At 35.6% G+C, this 17024-nt stretch overlaps 1 protein-coding gene across 2 annotated transcripts in view; it reads left to right on the forward strand.

Annotated features, from left to right (window-relative positions):
• The window catches only part of LOC142341754 (uncharacterized), a 249763-nt gene that overhangs the window by 198959 nt on the left and 33780 nt on the right, over nucleotides 1-17024 (forward strand). For both annotated transcript variants that reach the window (XM_075392941.1, XM_075392942.1), the window contains 3 exons: nucleotides 3979-4250; nucleotides 7454-7601; nucleotides 10647-10921. In XM_075392941.1, coding sequence (XP_075249056.1) covers nucleotides 3979-4250; nucleotides 7454-7601; nucleotides 10647-10921 — 695 coding nt within the window. The remainder of the gene's footprint in view (nucleotides 1-3978; nucleotides 4251-7453; nucleotides 7602-10646; nucleotides 10922-17024) is intronic.

Here is a 17024-nt window from a genome sequence, read left to right on the forward strand (position 1 = left end):
CAATTCAAAGATTTTGAATTGCATTGTTGCACTCTTTTATAATTGCTCTTGAACGAAGTTCATAGCAATTATTGTAAACGTGTGTGTATTTTTTTGGGAAAATTTTTGCTTGACCGTTTTGACTTTTCGAGTGACTTTTACGCCCTTGACTTTTTGCGTCTCGCGTGATCTAGAATTCTCTCTCAATCGCAATTTCAAGCAGCTGAACTCAATTGGCGGCAATTTAATACTAAAAGTCAAATGCAAAGTGCGCCGAAACTGGTGCCATTTTTCACTTTAAATCCTAATAGTGGTATATGTTAACCTCTAATGTGGTTATTTAAAGCCCACTATTGAACTTCTTAGTCCCATTTAGGCTCCCCCCCCCCGACTGAAGCAGGCTGCAATTGATTAGAGCTCCCACTAGTCGTTCGAGAGCAATTCTTCCGACGTTTAGTCGGTTATGTTTAATAGCCGCCCTCATCTTCTCAGCCGGCTATTATAGCGCTCCTATTTTTTTTTTTACTTCGTCGAATAAAAAAATGTTTCGCTTTACCTCATTTTGCCGCCTTAACATTTTGCGTGAAATCTTTTTGACTTCTCTAGGCTAGTTTCTCTCTTCTCTCATTTTGCTAAAAGTGATTTTGAACATCAGTTGCTCAGCAAAGCAATTCAAAATGAACAGTCAGTATAAAAAATTGAAGTCAGAAATAGAAACGGGATAAACCCATAAAGCCCAATTTTAGATGCCCGCTATTTGAACGTCGGTCCTATAAGTATTAGTTACCTCTCTCTAATGCTGATTGTTATTGATAGTAGCCCCTGTAGCCTCTCTCTAAGAAACAGAAGTATGTTCAACTACGAAATGCCATCAAAATAATTCGGACTTAAAAAAATAATTTTGTACGAAAATCTTTTTTTTTTCAATATCTTCTGTTATTTCAATCCCAGTCATGCTTATTGGAATCAACGGCGGCTATTTTCCGGCAATCTGCCGGGTATTTAATAGCCGCCCTCATCTTCTCAGCCGGCTATTATAGCGCTCCTATTTTTTTTTACTTCGTCGAATAAAAAAATGTTTCGCTTTACCTCATTTTGCCGCCTTTTCAACATTTTGCGTGAAATCTTTTTGACTTCTCTAGGCTAGTTTCTCTCTTCTCTCATTCTGCTAAAAGTGATTTTGAGCATCAGTTGCTCAGCAAAGCAATTCAAAATGAACAGTCAGTATAAAAAATTGAAGTCAGAAATAGAAATGTGATAAACCCATAAAGCCCAATTTTAGATGCCCGCTATTTGAACGTCGGTCCTATAAGTGTTAGTTACCTCTCTCTAATGCTGATTGTTATTGATAGTAGCCCCTGTAGCCTCTCTCTAAGAAACAGAAGTATGTTCAACTACGAAATGCCATCATAATAAATCGGACTTAAAAAAATGTTTTTGTACGAAAATCTTTTTTTTTCAATATCTTCTGTTATTTCAATCCCAGTCATGCTTATTGGAATCAACGGCGGCTATTTTCCGGCAATCTGCCGGGTATGTTTTAAGATCTGTTCACTTTTTTCGGCTTTTTCATGTCAGAGTGAAGTCAAATTGAAGTGGCGATTTTAATGGCACTGGAGTATTAAAAGGAGCGAAAAAACGAGTAGGTTTGAAGCGTGATTTTTTTTCAAACTACCTTGCAAATGCTGTTACAAATTGTTATTGCAACAAAATGTCAGTTTTGAAAGCAATTTTTTTTTCACCTGCGGCAATGTGACTTTTTATTTTATGTTCTCTTGAATCCAATTAATATTATTGATATGTGTTCTAATTGTGCCTTTTTGCAATTGCTTGAAATCATCACAGGGCAGAATATATTTTTATAGCTGCGAAGCTATAAGCTGAGCGGAGCTACATTGCGGTGCTCTTGATATTTTTTGATTCGTCGTCTGACGCTCTTTTTCGTTTTACATTTGTTCATACAGCAAAGCTGAAAAAGTCAAATTTTCTGAAAAACTTCTTCCTCTCACTAACGGCATTTGCGCGCGTGACGTCATTTCTCACTCGCTTTAGCAGAAGTTTTTTGCGTGATTAGATTTTGATCGCAAGTGACTTACCTCACTCAATAAAATGACTTTTGAACTTTAAAACTTAAGTTTAGTTTGAACTGGTTTAAGGTCAAAGGAGCTCATACGTGCATTAAAGATCCCTAATAAAGGGCTTCTGCGGAATGAGTTTTAACAAGCTTTATTAATTGATCGCTGAATGTTATTTTCCTAGCTTTTTGACCGGCGTCAATTTTTTTTCAATTTAGATCTCTTTTTATGTCGGCACGCAAGTCTATTCCTTCGCAGCTATTCCGGCAATCTGCCGGCTATGTTTGTTGTACTTTCTGTTGTCTTAATAGGGATTTTTCAAATCTACTTAATTGATTCAGTTTAAAACTAACGTTTTCGATGACTTTTGGCACTTCCTTAATTTAAAAAGTTGGCTTGGTGTTGCATATTTTTGCTGCTGTTTTTGTGAACTTAGTCCTACGAATAAGAGATCTTATTGCTCTTCCAGTGCGACTTGGCTTCATTCACTTTTTTATCACAGGTTTTAGCTAATGGTTTTAGTGGCTAAGATACCATTTGTTTTTTTTTGTTTGTGAATTTGGAAATCTTGTCTTCTTGTTCTCTTGTCCCTTTGTAACTTGTAGTAAGTTTGTCCCTTTTGGCAGCTATTAGAACTACTAAAAGATATTTTATGCTCTATAAAGTTTTTTGATGTGATTAGTTTAAGGAGTTTGGCATGTAGTTAGTATTTTTTCTTACTTTGACGCTACTGACTTTCAATGATTTTCTGATTTGTTTGCAGTTTTTTTTTTAGTTTTGACTCTTTTCTGCTTTGTCTTTCATTGATGTCCTCAATGTTATTGTATTTTGTAGTCGTTCTAAAGATGCATAGAGCAACGTTTTCATGAGTTGTTGGTTTTTCAAGGATTCCTAAAGCATTATTTCTTGGAAAAAGAATTTTTCTAGTTTATTCTTCGTTTTTGCGCGTCATGGGCTTTCCTGATAATCTTAGTATGATGTAGCTGAAATAGTTGAAAGATGTTAGTTGTCATTCAATGTTTTAGATTGTAATTCCATGCTTGTGGTGTTATGTTTTATTTCATCAAGATTTTTGTTTCTACCATATGACGGCACAATCACTTCAAATATGCTTTTTGTTCATTTTTTCATGCGATTTTACTGAATTGCGCGTGTGACATAATTTTTCACTCTTTATGGAGCCACTTTCTTACTATTAGAAGAATTTGAAATTGTATTGGGGTGCTCTCTTTTTTAAGATCTGTTCTCATATTTTCGTGATTTTTGAAGTCAACTTGAAGTTGCGATTTTGGTCACGCCGAAACAGCAAGTGGTTTTGCGGTGTGAAATTCCTTGGCTCTAATTAGGAAGTAGAGTGAGAAAACTGTGTTGAAGGTGTTTGTGGTTTGAGATTTTCTGTTCACATGCGGCATTTTGACATTCATTTATAACTTTTTTTTATTGAATTGTTTCTAAATGGTTCTCCCGATCCATTCATAGTCCATTCTGGGTTGTGTTTTTTGTTTAGTCGATGAAAATTCTTCTAATTGTTTCAGGACTTGTCCTGCTATATTTTTGTCATTTGCGTGATTAAGTTTTCGAAGTTTTTGGTCACACGTGACTTGCCTCCCTATCAAAAATGACTTCCTCGCTCTCAACTTGACTTTTTCTTTAATTCAAGGTGATAAGGTCAAGTTTGGTTGTGTGTCACTCTAATTGAAGTTTATTTAAGAGCAGCTAATAGAATCAGCAATAAGTTTTGCATAATCTTGATTAAAATATAACATATCAGCATTTAATGAAAAGAAGAAAATTTTTTGTCGGTTTTTTTTTGGCTGACGATCTGCGAAGCTATTGCGGCTATTTTCTGGCAGCTGCCAGCTATGTTTCGTCATTGGTAGTTGATCGTCGATGGTGGACTCTTTCCTCATTAATGGAATTTTAGGGATGCAATCTCAAGTGGTTTCTGGCAATTCCTCCAGTAGTCCCATGATATCATCAACAGCCATATCTGGTGGTTCTGTTGCGGCTGCAGCTGTCAATGCCTCACAAGCAGGACCAGGCATAATGATGACGTCACCCAGTATCAGCAGCAGCACCGTTATTGGCACAGGAGGAGCACCGGGACACAAAATAATAACTGGTGCTGGTGGAGGAGGAGGTGTCGATACTATGACGGGTGCACATACAGGGATGTCCGGGCAACATCCCATGCAAGTACGAGATCTGTTCTGTCTAACCTGACTGGGAACAAAAAGTTTTACATGGGGGCTTGCTATTTTATACTTAAGTGCTATAAAACAACCTCTAATTTGCGCCTGGTGGTTATAAATGACACTTGGGGGTAAATATATCCCGGGTAACATTGACGGTAATTATGAGCGAAATTTATACATAAAAGAAACCTTGACGTCACCCATGTTTTAGAATTGGTCCAATTCGCATCTGCTTAGATGGTTTTGTGATTGGCAGGGACGAAATAGAATAGAGGAAGTAAAGAGGTGGAAAATGTATTCCGGATCAATTTGTGGTACCTCTTTACAGTTTTCGATCGAATGTTAGTTTGGAACAGTAATTTGTCAACCGCAGTGAAAACTGATTGAGCGCTCATTCGCAAATTTGAATTAAGTTCTGTTAGTTAACTGAAACATGTAACTATGGATTTATCAATGCCTTTTTGGAGCGTTCGTCTCAGTGGATTAAGATTTCCTACATCACTTTGGTGCGAAACTTTAATGAAAAGGCAATGAAACTTGTTGTTCCGACCCTCTTGAGGGGGGAGGAACTATATACTCAAATGGGTTTTTTTTGTTCCGTAAATTTTCGCCGATCGATATATTCATCGTAGAGAGTTGAGATTGGTATCATTAGAAAGCTCGTCCAGCGTAGAATATGGAATTAAAAAGATTTTTTTAATTTTCGCTTTCTACAGGGAGTTATCGAGGTTTAAACTTCTGAGAAAAGTAGAGTGAATTCACGTTGTTTTTATTCACATTTTCCGGAATTTTTGCCTAAATTTTCGTCAGTTTTGCTAAAATTTGCTATAATATTTAAGAATAGTGTCGTTTATTTTATTTTTGAAGAGGAACAAGCATTGTTGATTGTTTTAATTTAATTTTTTTGGTCAAAAAATCTGGATAAACATTTCAAAATTTAGCCTTTTTCATAAAAAAACAGCACGAAATAAGCTACTTTAGTCCACTTTGATTAAATTTGCCGACAGTACACCCCCAAACAACACTCATACAATCTTTGTAGACTCAGAAGGGGGCTATTTCTTCTTCAGAGTCCGCTGAGAGTGCTCTGTAGTTAAAACTTTGCCTTTTTTGCTAACTTTACTCGTTGATTATCAAAAATGCAGAATTTATTTCAACTAACAAATTATCTATATCTACAACATTCGAAAAATCAATTGTTCCTAACGGACAATAAGCATTAGCAGGGATAGTTTTGGGCCATTCTTGGACTGTTACAATCCAAAAAAAATCGGGTTGTAATCAGTCGGTCTTTTTTTTTAAAAAAAGACCTTTTTTTAATAATAAAGAACAGAATAATATCAAATCAAAGCTCAGGAGTGATAGGTCCAACGAATTTGCTTACTAAGCAGCTCGAAGCTAATGCATTTAGTTTTTTACTTGAAAGTTTATGGTCGTTTCTTTTTTTAAAAAAAAATAATTGACTTTTCAATAAATAATGGCTTAATTAACTTTTCCTCTACTTTTTTCTTAATTTGTTCAACTTCCAGCTTAGTTTCAGCAAAGAAAGAATGCTTCTTCTTTCTACTGATTTAACATTTATTCTCGGTTGCAGTTTTAAGCCTGAAGTTATTGTTTTCTGGCTTTGATACTACAAGATTTCAGATTTTTATTTGTTTTGATATTTGCCAGTTTTTCACGTTTTCTAATTTTGTCACTTTATCACAGTTCTCATGTCACATTGTTAGCGTTCAGAATAAGGCACATATTAAAATCGTGAAAGATATACATCATCGTTTTAACCGCCTCGACGCCTCTTTCTTGAAGAAGTCAATTGACTTTTTTAAATTTTGTCTAACTGTCATTTCTACTTTGTCGTTTCGGTCGTATGAAATTTCCTTTATAGTGATAGCTTTCATTGGCTTTTCATGGAAGAATAGAAGAACCGATATTCTGATATTAGTAGATAGCTGATGGCTTTCATGACTTTGAAAACAATCGTTTTCCAAAATTAAAAAAAAAAACTTTTCAATTTCGCAATTTTGTTCTTTTTGTTACCTAATCTCGTTAGTTAATTACAGGTCAAATATGGCATTATGGGTGTCAAGGGAATAAAAGGATTGGTGTCCCAAAATCTCTTTTAAAGAATTTGTTATGACCTTACTGGCCTCGACACCTGTTTTTCACAAAAAAAAGTAAATTAATTTGATTTTTGTCACATTTGACGTTCTTTTTGTAGATGCAAGAAATATTCTGGATAATTGCAGGTCTCGAGGGCTTCTTTTTTATGAATAAACGACCCTATTTAAATAGTTCTTTTTGTAATTAATGCCTTTCATGACATTAAATGTAATTTTGTTTCGCAAAAAAAAATTAAAAATATTACTTTAGCACTTCGCTTTTTTGTCTACTTGTTACTTAGTCTTACTAATGAATGGCCACGTAATACATTATAGCTGTTTGAAGAAGGCGCAATCTAATATATTTTAAGGGCCAAAATATGGCCTGACGGTTTTGACAGCGTTTTCTGGCAAGTTTCAATTGAAATTTTGTTTGTTTTTTTGTTGTTCTTTTTAGCCGCTTTAAAAAATGAATAAGGACAGGTCCTAATGCCCTTCTATAGAAACAATGGTAATCGTAAATTTGTGGTAATTTTATTTGATTCATAATGGTATTTATTACTTTGTAGTTAACTGTTTCAAAAAAATAAGTTAATTTTTTTACTTTACTGTTTTTGTTCTTTTTTGTATAATTGTTACCAAACCTTTTTATGGACTGGTCGCATATGTTTTCTAGTGATTTATAAGTTATTTTTGTTTAGTTTTAGGTTTATCTGACGGTATGTTGACTTTTTTATTTAAATTTAGTTTTTAAGAGGGACATAAATTTTTTGATGTAATTAATGTTTGTTGTTGTTGTTGTTGTTGTTGTTTGATTTTGCTGTTCGTCTTGACTCGCTTTCTTAATATTGACATATTACAGCAATCTAATGCATCAATTTTTACTCCACTGAGTTATTTGCTTTGGAGGCTATCTTATCGTTCATACAGAATTTTTTGAAAAAGACTTGGACTTTTTTGGGATTCGCAAAAAATATTTTTTGGGTTTTTCTATCTGTTCCTCATTTGGTAGAGAATTATGCCAAAATTGTGGATGGGCGGGGTCGGAACCTTATGTGCCATCGCACATTACCGAGCCGCCTTGTTGGATTTGCTACCGTTTCAGACACATGCAATAACTTCAATACATAATTCTCCAATGGGGGCGTACATGCAGCCATACAACAGTCACCCATCAGCTGCCAGCCAGCAGCTGACGATCAGCGGTTCGAACATGCATCCTGGTTCTGCGAACCCAAATGCACCAATTGCAGGTATTAGTAATGGTAACATATCGGCAATGATGCATCGTGATTAGCAGCGACCCCCGAAGCTTTTATTGATACCATCGTGCTTACGAACAATCGCGCTGTATCCATTTCCTATTAATGCTCATGCACTGATTGATATCTCTGAAAATATTTATGTAGTAATTATCTGAGTCGTGTGGGTAATTATTAAATGCAATCTTTTTGAATTATGTCACGAAGATTTGACTTTTTGTCGAAAGAGGCGTATAAATAGTATATTGTGCCGAGGAGCAATTTTCTAGTGTCGTCGGATTCTAGGTGCAGTGAAGGTAGCCTCCCTAAGCTCTAAGTGGATATATATCATCACCTTCTGTTACCGCGGTCAAAATCAAAGCGTCTGAAGTTCGTTGGTCATATTTGTATGCATATTGGCTGGCTGTCCATTAACCATTAATTTTCGTTGCTCTAAAATGACTCCCGTTGTTGTGCAGAGCTTGTAGCAATCATTTCGGTTTTCTTAGCTTCTACATTTTTGACTTTCTCTTCCTAAGTTGAATGCACTAGTATTTTTTTAATAGCCGCCGTCAGCCTCTCAAACGGCTATCATTTAGGCGCTCTCCTTTTTTACAATACAAAGGATTTGGATTGTAATGGTGTGCTGAGTGTCTTAAGATCTGTTCACTCTTTTTTCGACTTTTTCACGTCAGAGAAGTCAAATTAGGCTGGTGATTTTAGTCACGCTGAAGTACTAAAGGGAGCGAAAATCATAGTAGGTTTAAGGCGTGATTTTTTTTCAAACTGCCTTTAAAGTGGAGTCAGAAATTGGTGTTTGAACAATTTTTCCATTTTGAGATGTAGTTTTCTTTCACGTGCGTCAACTTTTCTGTTTTCAGAGTTTCTTTTCCTTGAGTGCTTCTAGTATGATACATGTGTGTTCTAATTGCTCCTATTTGAAATTTCTAGAACTCATCAAGGGGCAGCTGAAACTTCTTATGACCTGAAAACTTTTTTGTCAAAAAACCTTAAAGAATATTTGATTTTGCCCACTTTCAGAAATTTTATCTGTTGTCTTATCACTTAGTATCATCAATGATGGGTCTCATTGGTTGATAATGGGGCGCAAAAGGACCTAATTAATGGTCCGACTTTATAGCTTATCAGTTTCCATGATTTTAACGCTACTTTTTCTCAAAAATTATTAGTTAGTTTTTGAGTTTTCTTTTGATTTGTTGTCTTATCGATTATTGTCTTTAATAGCAGGCCTCATAGATTGCTAATAGGGGTTATTCTAGTCGATTAAAATTTTTTTGTTCACAGCTGATGACTTTGACATTAATTGGTTTCAAGGAATAATATAAACTTGTTGCGTTTTGCGAGTTTTCGTTGTTAAGTTTATTAACTTATATCTTTGTCTCAATATTGACTTTTTCATTGGTTTCTAAAAGAGCTTTTTTCGCTTAATCTCAATGGTGTCAAACTAATTGTTCTCATTAGACATTTAACATGACTTATTTTTCTATCAGGTCAAAGCTAAATCAATTCTTTGGAGTGTAATTCAGGACTTGTCCTGCTGTTTTTTCACTCGTTTTACCTTTTGATCACGTTTTTCGTTTTAACTAAGTCACGTTTTTTTACGTTTGACTTCTGACTTACCTCACTCACTGTTTTGACTGAATGGATTCTAAATTCTTTCACGCATTGAATTTCGCAGTGTAGTGAATACGGTGAATGTCTAAAGATCAAAATCAAAAGAAACGGGATCAACCGATAAAGCCCTGTCTTGAAGTCATAGGGTTATCAAAGTTCATTAGAGCAATTGCTAGCTGATATTACAATTAAGCTTAATACTTTTCAGTTTAGAAGCTGCAGTAAGTATAGATTTAGAATCTAACTGAATTAGAACAATTTTTGAAAAAAAAATGTCTCTTCTATCTCAATTTCTGTCTTCTTTTTTTTCTGTTTCAATCCCAATATGCGCCTAGCGTGTCAACGGCGGCTATTTTCTGGCTCTCTTCCGGCTATATTTCTGATTTTCCGTCTCGTTAAAATATTAATGGAGAAAGAAATCGAAGTTTGATCAACAAGATGTAGGCAGTATGAAAACGCTTTGAAGTCCCCTCTATGAATTTTAATTGGGACTAAAGTACTTAGAGGTATGTACTATTTCACCAGTATGCTAATTGACTCTCTATATACACTATGGTACCAAAAAGCTACGTACAGCATGATTTCGGCTTTTAAAGCATGATTTGTGCATTCATATGCATGATTTGCGCTAAGGCGTGAATAAAGGTGCAAAATTTAGAAGTGAAAACATGTGGAAAGTACTGGACTGGCCAGCATAGAGTCCAGATCTGAATCCTATTGAAAATTTATGGGCGATTTGAAGCCACGATTACGAAAACAGACAGTTTTTTGGGACAATTTGGAAGAAAAAGTGTATGAAATTTGGAATGAAAATGACGCAGACGTCGTGAGAAACTTGTATGAAAACTATACAAACCATCTACTAGACGGTAAAAAAGCTAAAGGTGTAATGACCCGTTATTAGAGGATGTTTGTATTTCTTTTTAAAAAATCTTTAGGTGTACGTAGCTTTATGGTACCATAGTGTAGGTTGTCTTATATCCTTGTATTCCCACGGATACTATCTTCTACTGAAAGTGTTGAAGTTATGGCTAAGTATAGCTATCATTGTAGTTTCGTGACCGGGAAACGAGGTCGAGCAAAGCTCTTATTGGCCAGTTTTATTGAGTCGCCTCATTTCCGTTTTGTCTTAAGTTACCGCTAAAATTGCTAATAACTTGATTTTTGAAACAAGTATTTGAAAACCCAACAGTCTTGGGATTTTTTTTCTTAATGAAGGGATGTTTTAAAAAACGTCCTTGGTGCAACAAAAATTGGGGATCACCATTTCGTAAGAAGCATTTTTATAATATTAGCCATCAATTATTACTTGACAGAGGTAACAGATCAATTATTAATAACACTTTATTATTTTTGTACTGAAAAGCGAATATAATTTTTTTGGTCATCTATTGGCTGTGTTAGTTTATTCTTTGATTTTAGCAATGTCAGCCACCTCCCCTGCCGTACCCCTCCAGTCGCCCAGTGGAGGTCACGCTTACTCGCCCCATGTGGTAGCGAACCCAGGCAGTGTGAATACCATGAACAATAACATGAACAACCAGCAACAGTCACCGGCTGCCCCCAACTCCGTCGAGGCTGTGGTAAGTCACCCGGGTCCCAGTGGAAACAGTATGGGGCAGCACGCAGTACAGCAACAACAGCAGCAGTCTCATCAAAATGCCGCCAGTACGCAACCACAGTCTCACGTCATTTCGGTAGGCCTATTATAAAAATTTTAAAGATTGCGCTGGAATCAATTTTTTTACCATTCTCAACTGTCAGCTAATCTTCCATTTCAGTTTTAAACAAACTTAGTAACTCAAAACTAAGTAACAATTTTAATTTCAAAAAAAGTTTCAATCATTAATTAGTCCATTTAAGTTTTTGAACTATTTGAACCTCCTTAACTAATTGATTTTCTTTCGAAAGAGTACCCTTTGAACCATTTTTAATTGCTCTCTGGCGAAGTTTGTAGCATTAGTCCTTTGCTCTTTTTTAATGCGCAAAGCTCTTTTTTAATGCGATTTTTTAATGCGATTTTTTGCTTGACTGGTGGTTCTGACTTTCGTCCTCGACAACAGGATAAACGGGTAACGCTCGGAGGGCATTAAATTCTCTGAGAGCCTTTAGGCTTACTAGAATCTAAGTATGCGATTCGCCGAGAGTGTTTTGGAGCGATTCACTGAAAGTATTTTGGAGACATAAATTCACGGTGTGAAAGGCGGTTCTCAGAGTAGTTGGTTGGACAACCCCCCCCCCATCAGCTCCCTTGCAGTAGCCCCCGCCCCCACATTATCCCACCTCCTCCTCCTCCCACACCATGCGCATCGTTACACCCGTAACACAGCGTGCTCGACGCACCCCCCCCCCCCCCCCCCCCACTGAGCTCACCTTCAATTAAGCAAAAGCTAGTCTTCATAAACAGTATAGTTAGCTACTGACAAAATCAACTGCTCGCCAGTCGTTTGAGATAAATTTGTGCGACCTCAGAGCGATATGTTTTTCATTAAGATTAGTATTTAAGATAAAGATGTTCCATGTGCCCTGAATTCTATTAATCTCAACATATCCTTATTAGTAGCCGCAGAGCGATAGCTGAGGCTATTATTGGCTTAATCTTCGTTTTTTCGTCAATATTTTTGTTACGACTATATGACGTCACAATCACTTTAAATATGCTTTTTAATTGCCGCTGGTAGCCTCTCAACGGCTATTATTTAGGCGCTCTCCTTTTTTTTAAAGTTCGCTTTACTTTTTGATCAATTTTTTCGTTTTACATAAGTCACGTTTGACTTCTGACTTACCTCATTCTCTGTTTCAGCTGAATGGATTCTAAATTCTTTCACGCATTGAATTACGCAACATAGTGAATACGTCAACGTCAAAAGAGCAAAATCAAAATAAACGGGATAAACCTATAATGCCCTGGCAATAATTAAGTCATAGTGCATTAGTTTATCAAAGTTCATTACAGCGATTGCTAGCTGATATTAGTATTAAGCTTAATACCATTCAGTTTAGAAGCTGAAGTAAGTATAGGTTTAGAATCTAACTGAGACTACCTTGAATTAGAACAATTTTTAAAATAAAAAAAAATTTTGTCAATTATTTTCTCATTTTTCTTTTTTGTTCCAATCCCGATGTGCGTCTAGCGCGTCAACGCTTGCTAGTTTCCGGCAATCTTTTCGGCTATGTTTGTTCATTAGTTCATGCAGTTTCAATTGAATTGCGTTTGTGTTGTAGTTTTTCACTCTTAGTGAAGCAAGTTTTTGTTCATTCGCGTGATTAAATTTTTGGTCACACTTGCCTTATCTCACTCTCAGATCGGATTGTGTGTGTCACTCTAATTGAAAGTTAATTAAGAGCAGCTAATCGAAGCAGCAATAAATTCTACAGATTATTAGTCAAAATATAACTTCTCGGCCTTTAACGAAGGGAATTATTTTTTTGGTCTGTCTTTTTTACTGTCTTTGTGAGACTGCAGATCTACGAAGCTGTCGCGGCTATTTGCTGGTAATATGTCATCTATGTTTCCCAATTGTACACATTTGCACTGTTGATTCATAGTTTTTTTTTGCAAAAAAGACATTAAGTGACACATGCAGTCTTTGGATGAATTCAGGAAAATCCCCAGTTTTCCTGCTCCTTGTGTTTTAAAAATTTATATTGGCAGAACTTCCTTCGACCATTTTTATAGCTGTAATGTGAGCGGAGCTAGATTGCGGTGCTATTGGTTTTTTGTTTCGTCGTCTGACGCTCTTTTTTAGAACTTTTCTAGAACATTCTGTCGCTTCACATTTTCAGTGACCTGTTCACGCTTGATTTCTTGCTTTTCGCGTGACCTAAATTGCTCGCATGCAGAATTTGTCTGTTGCTAAAACAAAGTTGTTTCTAATATAAGAGAGCATAAGGGACGTGTAGCCTATTGGTTATTGCAGCCGGTTCTTACGCCGTGGGTTGGGGTGTTCGAACCTCTGCTTCGTCAAAAGTTTTTGCCCCAAAATTGTTCTCAATTGTACACCACACCAATAAAAGTTGGCCGCGAATTTTTTCCAAATTTGTTTCTGTATTTCACGGCACGCAAGTCTATTCTTTCGCAGCTGTTCCGGCAATCTGCCGGCTATGTTTGTGATATCGGTCGTGAAATGACTTCTCAATGTAGTCATTTGAGTTTTTAAAGTACTGATTAGAAATGGAAGGAGCTAAGCCAATTTAAAATAAAACAAAACAGAAGAATGTATATTCTCGAGGCTGTTTTATGCAAGATCATTTTGATCTATTTCGCCACAGCTTTAATTTCGCCACAAAACTCATTTATTTGCAAATTACCCAAACGTTGAAAAGGATTCATTACAACATTGTGAAAGGAGAACTTGAAAGTCTCTTCAGTTATAAATTTCCTTCAGTATTATAGATGTATTTTAGATATGATTATTTTATACTCCTTATTATTAGCCGCCAAGCGATAGCTGAGGCTTTTATTGGCATTCTCTTGCTTTTTACAATTCAAAGAATTTGAATTGTATTGTGGCGCTGTCTTTTTACAGCTCGAAGAGGGAAATATGGTGATCTGTTTTAAAGACTCGAAGAGGCTTTGTGATTTTCTGTTTTTTTGAGCGAAGAAGAAAACCTGAAATTTAGGGATTAAATAAAGTTTGAAGTGCAAAAGTTAGTTCAATGAACAAAAACGAAGAGCCGAGAAAAGAGCGAGTGGTTCTTTTGTTCATGCCTTTTTTAAAACCGAGTGAGAAATGTAGGCGTGAAAAAATTTTTGCTAAGCGAGCAAATTTTTTTGTTCACGTGCGAATTTCTCGAGCTGTTTTTTTGATAGCCGCGAAGCGATAGAGGCTATTATTGGGGACAACGTGGTTTTTTTTACTATTCGAAGAATTTGAATTGTATTGGTGTGCTGTCTCTTTTTTTACGATCTGTTCACACTTTTTTCGGCTTTTTCACGTCAGTGAGAAGTCAAATTAGAGTGGTGATTTTGGTCAAACTGAAATATTAAAGGGAGCGAAAAATCGAGTAGGTTTGAGGCGTGACTTTTTTCATTATACATTTAAAGTGGAGTGAGAAATTGGTGTATGAACACTTTTGGCGGTTTTCGAGATGGATTTTTTTCGGGTGGGTCAATTCGACTTCTGTTTTCAGATTTTCCTCTCCTTCAGTGCTTTTAAGACGGTTCTAATTGTGCCTTTATAACTTTCCTTGAATTCATTAAAGGGTAGCTAAAACTTTTTATGACTTTGCCACTATTTGTTCTCATAAAATATTAGTGAATTTTAGTTTTTTCCCATTTTTCTTTAAAAAATTAACTTGTCTTATCACTTAACATCATAAAATGACAGGTCTGATTGGTTGCTAATGAGGCATAAAATAATCTAATTGATGACTCGAGTTATTACCTAGTGGTTTTCATGACAATATTGTTTCTCACAAATTTGAGTGAGTTTTTGAGTTCTGCAAGTATTTACTGTACTTATTGATGTCATCATTAAATCTCATTGGAGACGGGTCTGTGATGCTGCTAGTAGCAGTTAAGTTTATGGAATTAATAGTTTCTTTTGTTCAAAGCTGCTGCTTTCTACGACTTTGACACTAATTTTTTCCAATAATAATTATCGAATCTTTTGTTTTTTCAACTTTGTTATCTTAAATCTGTCTTTCTTTTGACAGGTCTAATTGGTTGCTAACAAGTCCTTAATTTAAGCAAGCCGTTTCAGTTGGTAGCTATTGCTTTTTGTGACTTATACGCTTGTTCGTTTTTAAAAAATCTTATTAATTTTTTTTAGTTCTGCTATTTTTTGTGGTACTTATTGCTGTCTTATCACTTAATCTCATTGATGAAAGCGCCCAACGCTGCTCAAATGTTTGATATGTTTGTATCCTTCAGTATCTGTTGCGTTCTGTGGCTTTCATACTAAGTGTTTGCAAATAGTTCCAGCGAGTTTTTTTGAGATTTTTGTTTTTCGTTTTATCATTTAATATTATTAGTGAGGACTCATCGACTTTTAATGACAGGTTGCTAATGAGAAATAGAAGAATCTATTTGGCAATTTGAGTTCACAGCAGTTGTTTTTGTTGTTGATTCTGTCTTTTCAAAAAATGAAATTGATTTTTTAGTCTTGCTTGTTTCTTGTTTTTTTTTATTGCGTAGTCCCATTACTAACATCTCATTTGCCTTTTAAAGCGGAGTAGATTTAAAGCCGGGGTTGGGGGTTCGAAGCTCTGCTTCGTCAAAAGTTTTTGCCCCAAAATTGTTCTCAATTGTACACCACACCAATAAAAGTTGGCCGCGAATTTTTTCCAAATTTGTTTCTGTATTTCACGGCCCGCAAGTCTATTCTTTCGCAGCTGTTCCGGCAATCTGCCGGCTATGTTTGTGATATCGGTCGTGAAATGGCTTCTCAATGTAGTCATTTGAGTTTTTAAAGTACTGATTAGAAATGGAAGGAGCTAAGCCAATTTAAAATAAAACAAAACAGAAGAATGTATATTCTCGAGGCTGTTTTATACAAGATCATTTTGATCTATTTCGCCACAGCTTTAATTTCGCCACAAAACTCATTTATTTGCAAATTACCCAAACGTTGAAAAGGATTCATTACAACATTGTGAAAGGAGAACTTGAAAGTCTCTTCAGTTATAAATTTCCTTCAGTATTATAGATGTATTTTAGATATGATTATTTTATACTCCTTATTATTAGCCGCCAAGCGATAGCTGAGGCTTTTATTGGCATTCTCTTGCTTTTTACAATTCAAAGAATTTGAATTGTATTGTGGCGCTGTCTTTTTACAGCTCGAAGAGGGAAATATGGTGATCTGTTTTTAAGACTCGAAGAGGCTTTGTGATTTTCTGTTTTTTTGAGCGAAGAAGAAAACCTGAAATTTAGGGATTAAATAAAGTTTGAAGTGCAAAAGTTAGTTCAATGAACAAAAACGAAGAGCCGAGAAAAGAGCGAGTGGTTCTTTTGTTCATGCCTTTTTTAAAACCGAGTGAGAAATGTAGGCGTGAAAAAATTTTTGCTAAGCGAGCAAATTTTTTTGTTCACGTGCGAATTTCTCGAGCTGTTTTTTTGATAGCCGCGAAGCGATAGAGGCTATTATTGGGGACAACGTGGTTTTTTTTACTATTCGAAGAATTTGAATTGTATTGGTGTGCTGTCTCTTTTTTTCGATCTGTTCACACTTTTTTCGGCTTTTTCACGTCAGTGAGAAGTCAAATTAGAGTGGTGATTTTGCTCAAACTGAAATATTAAAGGGAGCGAAAAATCGAGTAGGTTTGAGGCGTGACTTTTTTCATTATACATTTAAAGTGGAGTGAGAAATTGGTGTATGAACACTTTTGGCGGTTTTCGAGATGGATTTTTTTCGGGTGGGTCAATTTGACTTCTGTTTTCAGAGTTTCCTCTCCTTCAGTGCTTTTAAGACGGTTCTAATTGTGCCTTTATAACTTTCCTTGAATTCATTAAAGGGTAGCTAAAACTTTTTATGACTTTGCCACTATTTGTTCTCATAAAATATTAGTGAATTTTAGTTTTTTTCCCATTTTTCTTTAAAAAATTAACTTGTCTTATCACTTAACATCATAAAATGACAGGTCTGATTGGTTGCTAATGAGGCATAAAATAATCTAATTGATGACTCGAGTTATTACCTAGTGGTTTTCATGACAATATTGTTTCTCACAAATTTGAGTGAGTTTTTGAGTTCTGCAAGTATTTACTGTACTTATTGATGTCATCATTAAATCTCATTGGAGACGGGTCTGTGATGCTGCTAGTAGCAGTTAAGTTTATCGAATTAATAGTTTCTT

This window comes from Convolutriloba macropyga, chromosome 6, assembly GCF_964194025.1.
Source record: "Convolutriloba macropyga chromosome 6, txConMacr16.3, whole genome shotgun sequence".
Taxonomy (NCBI): Eukaryota; Metazoa; Xenacoelomorpha; order Acoela; family Convolutidae; genus Convolutriloba; species Convolutriloba macropyga.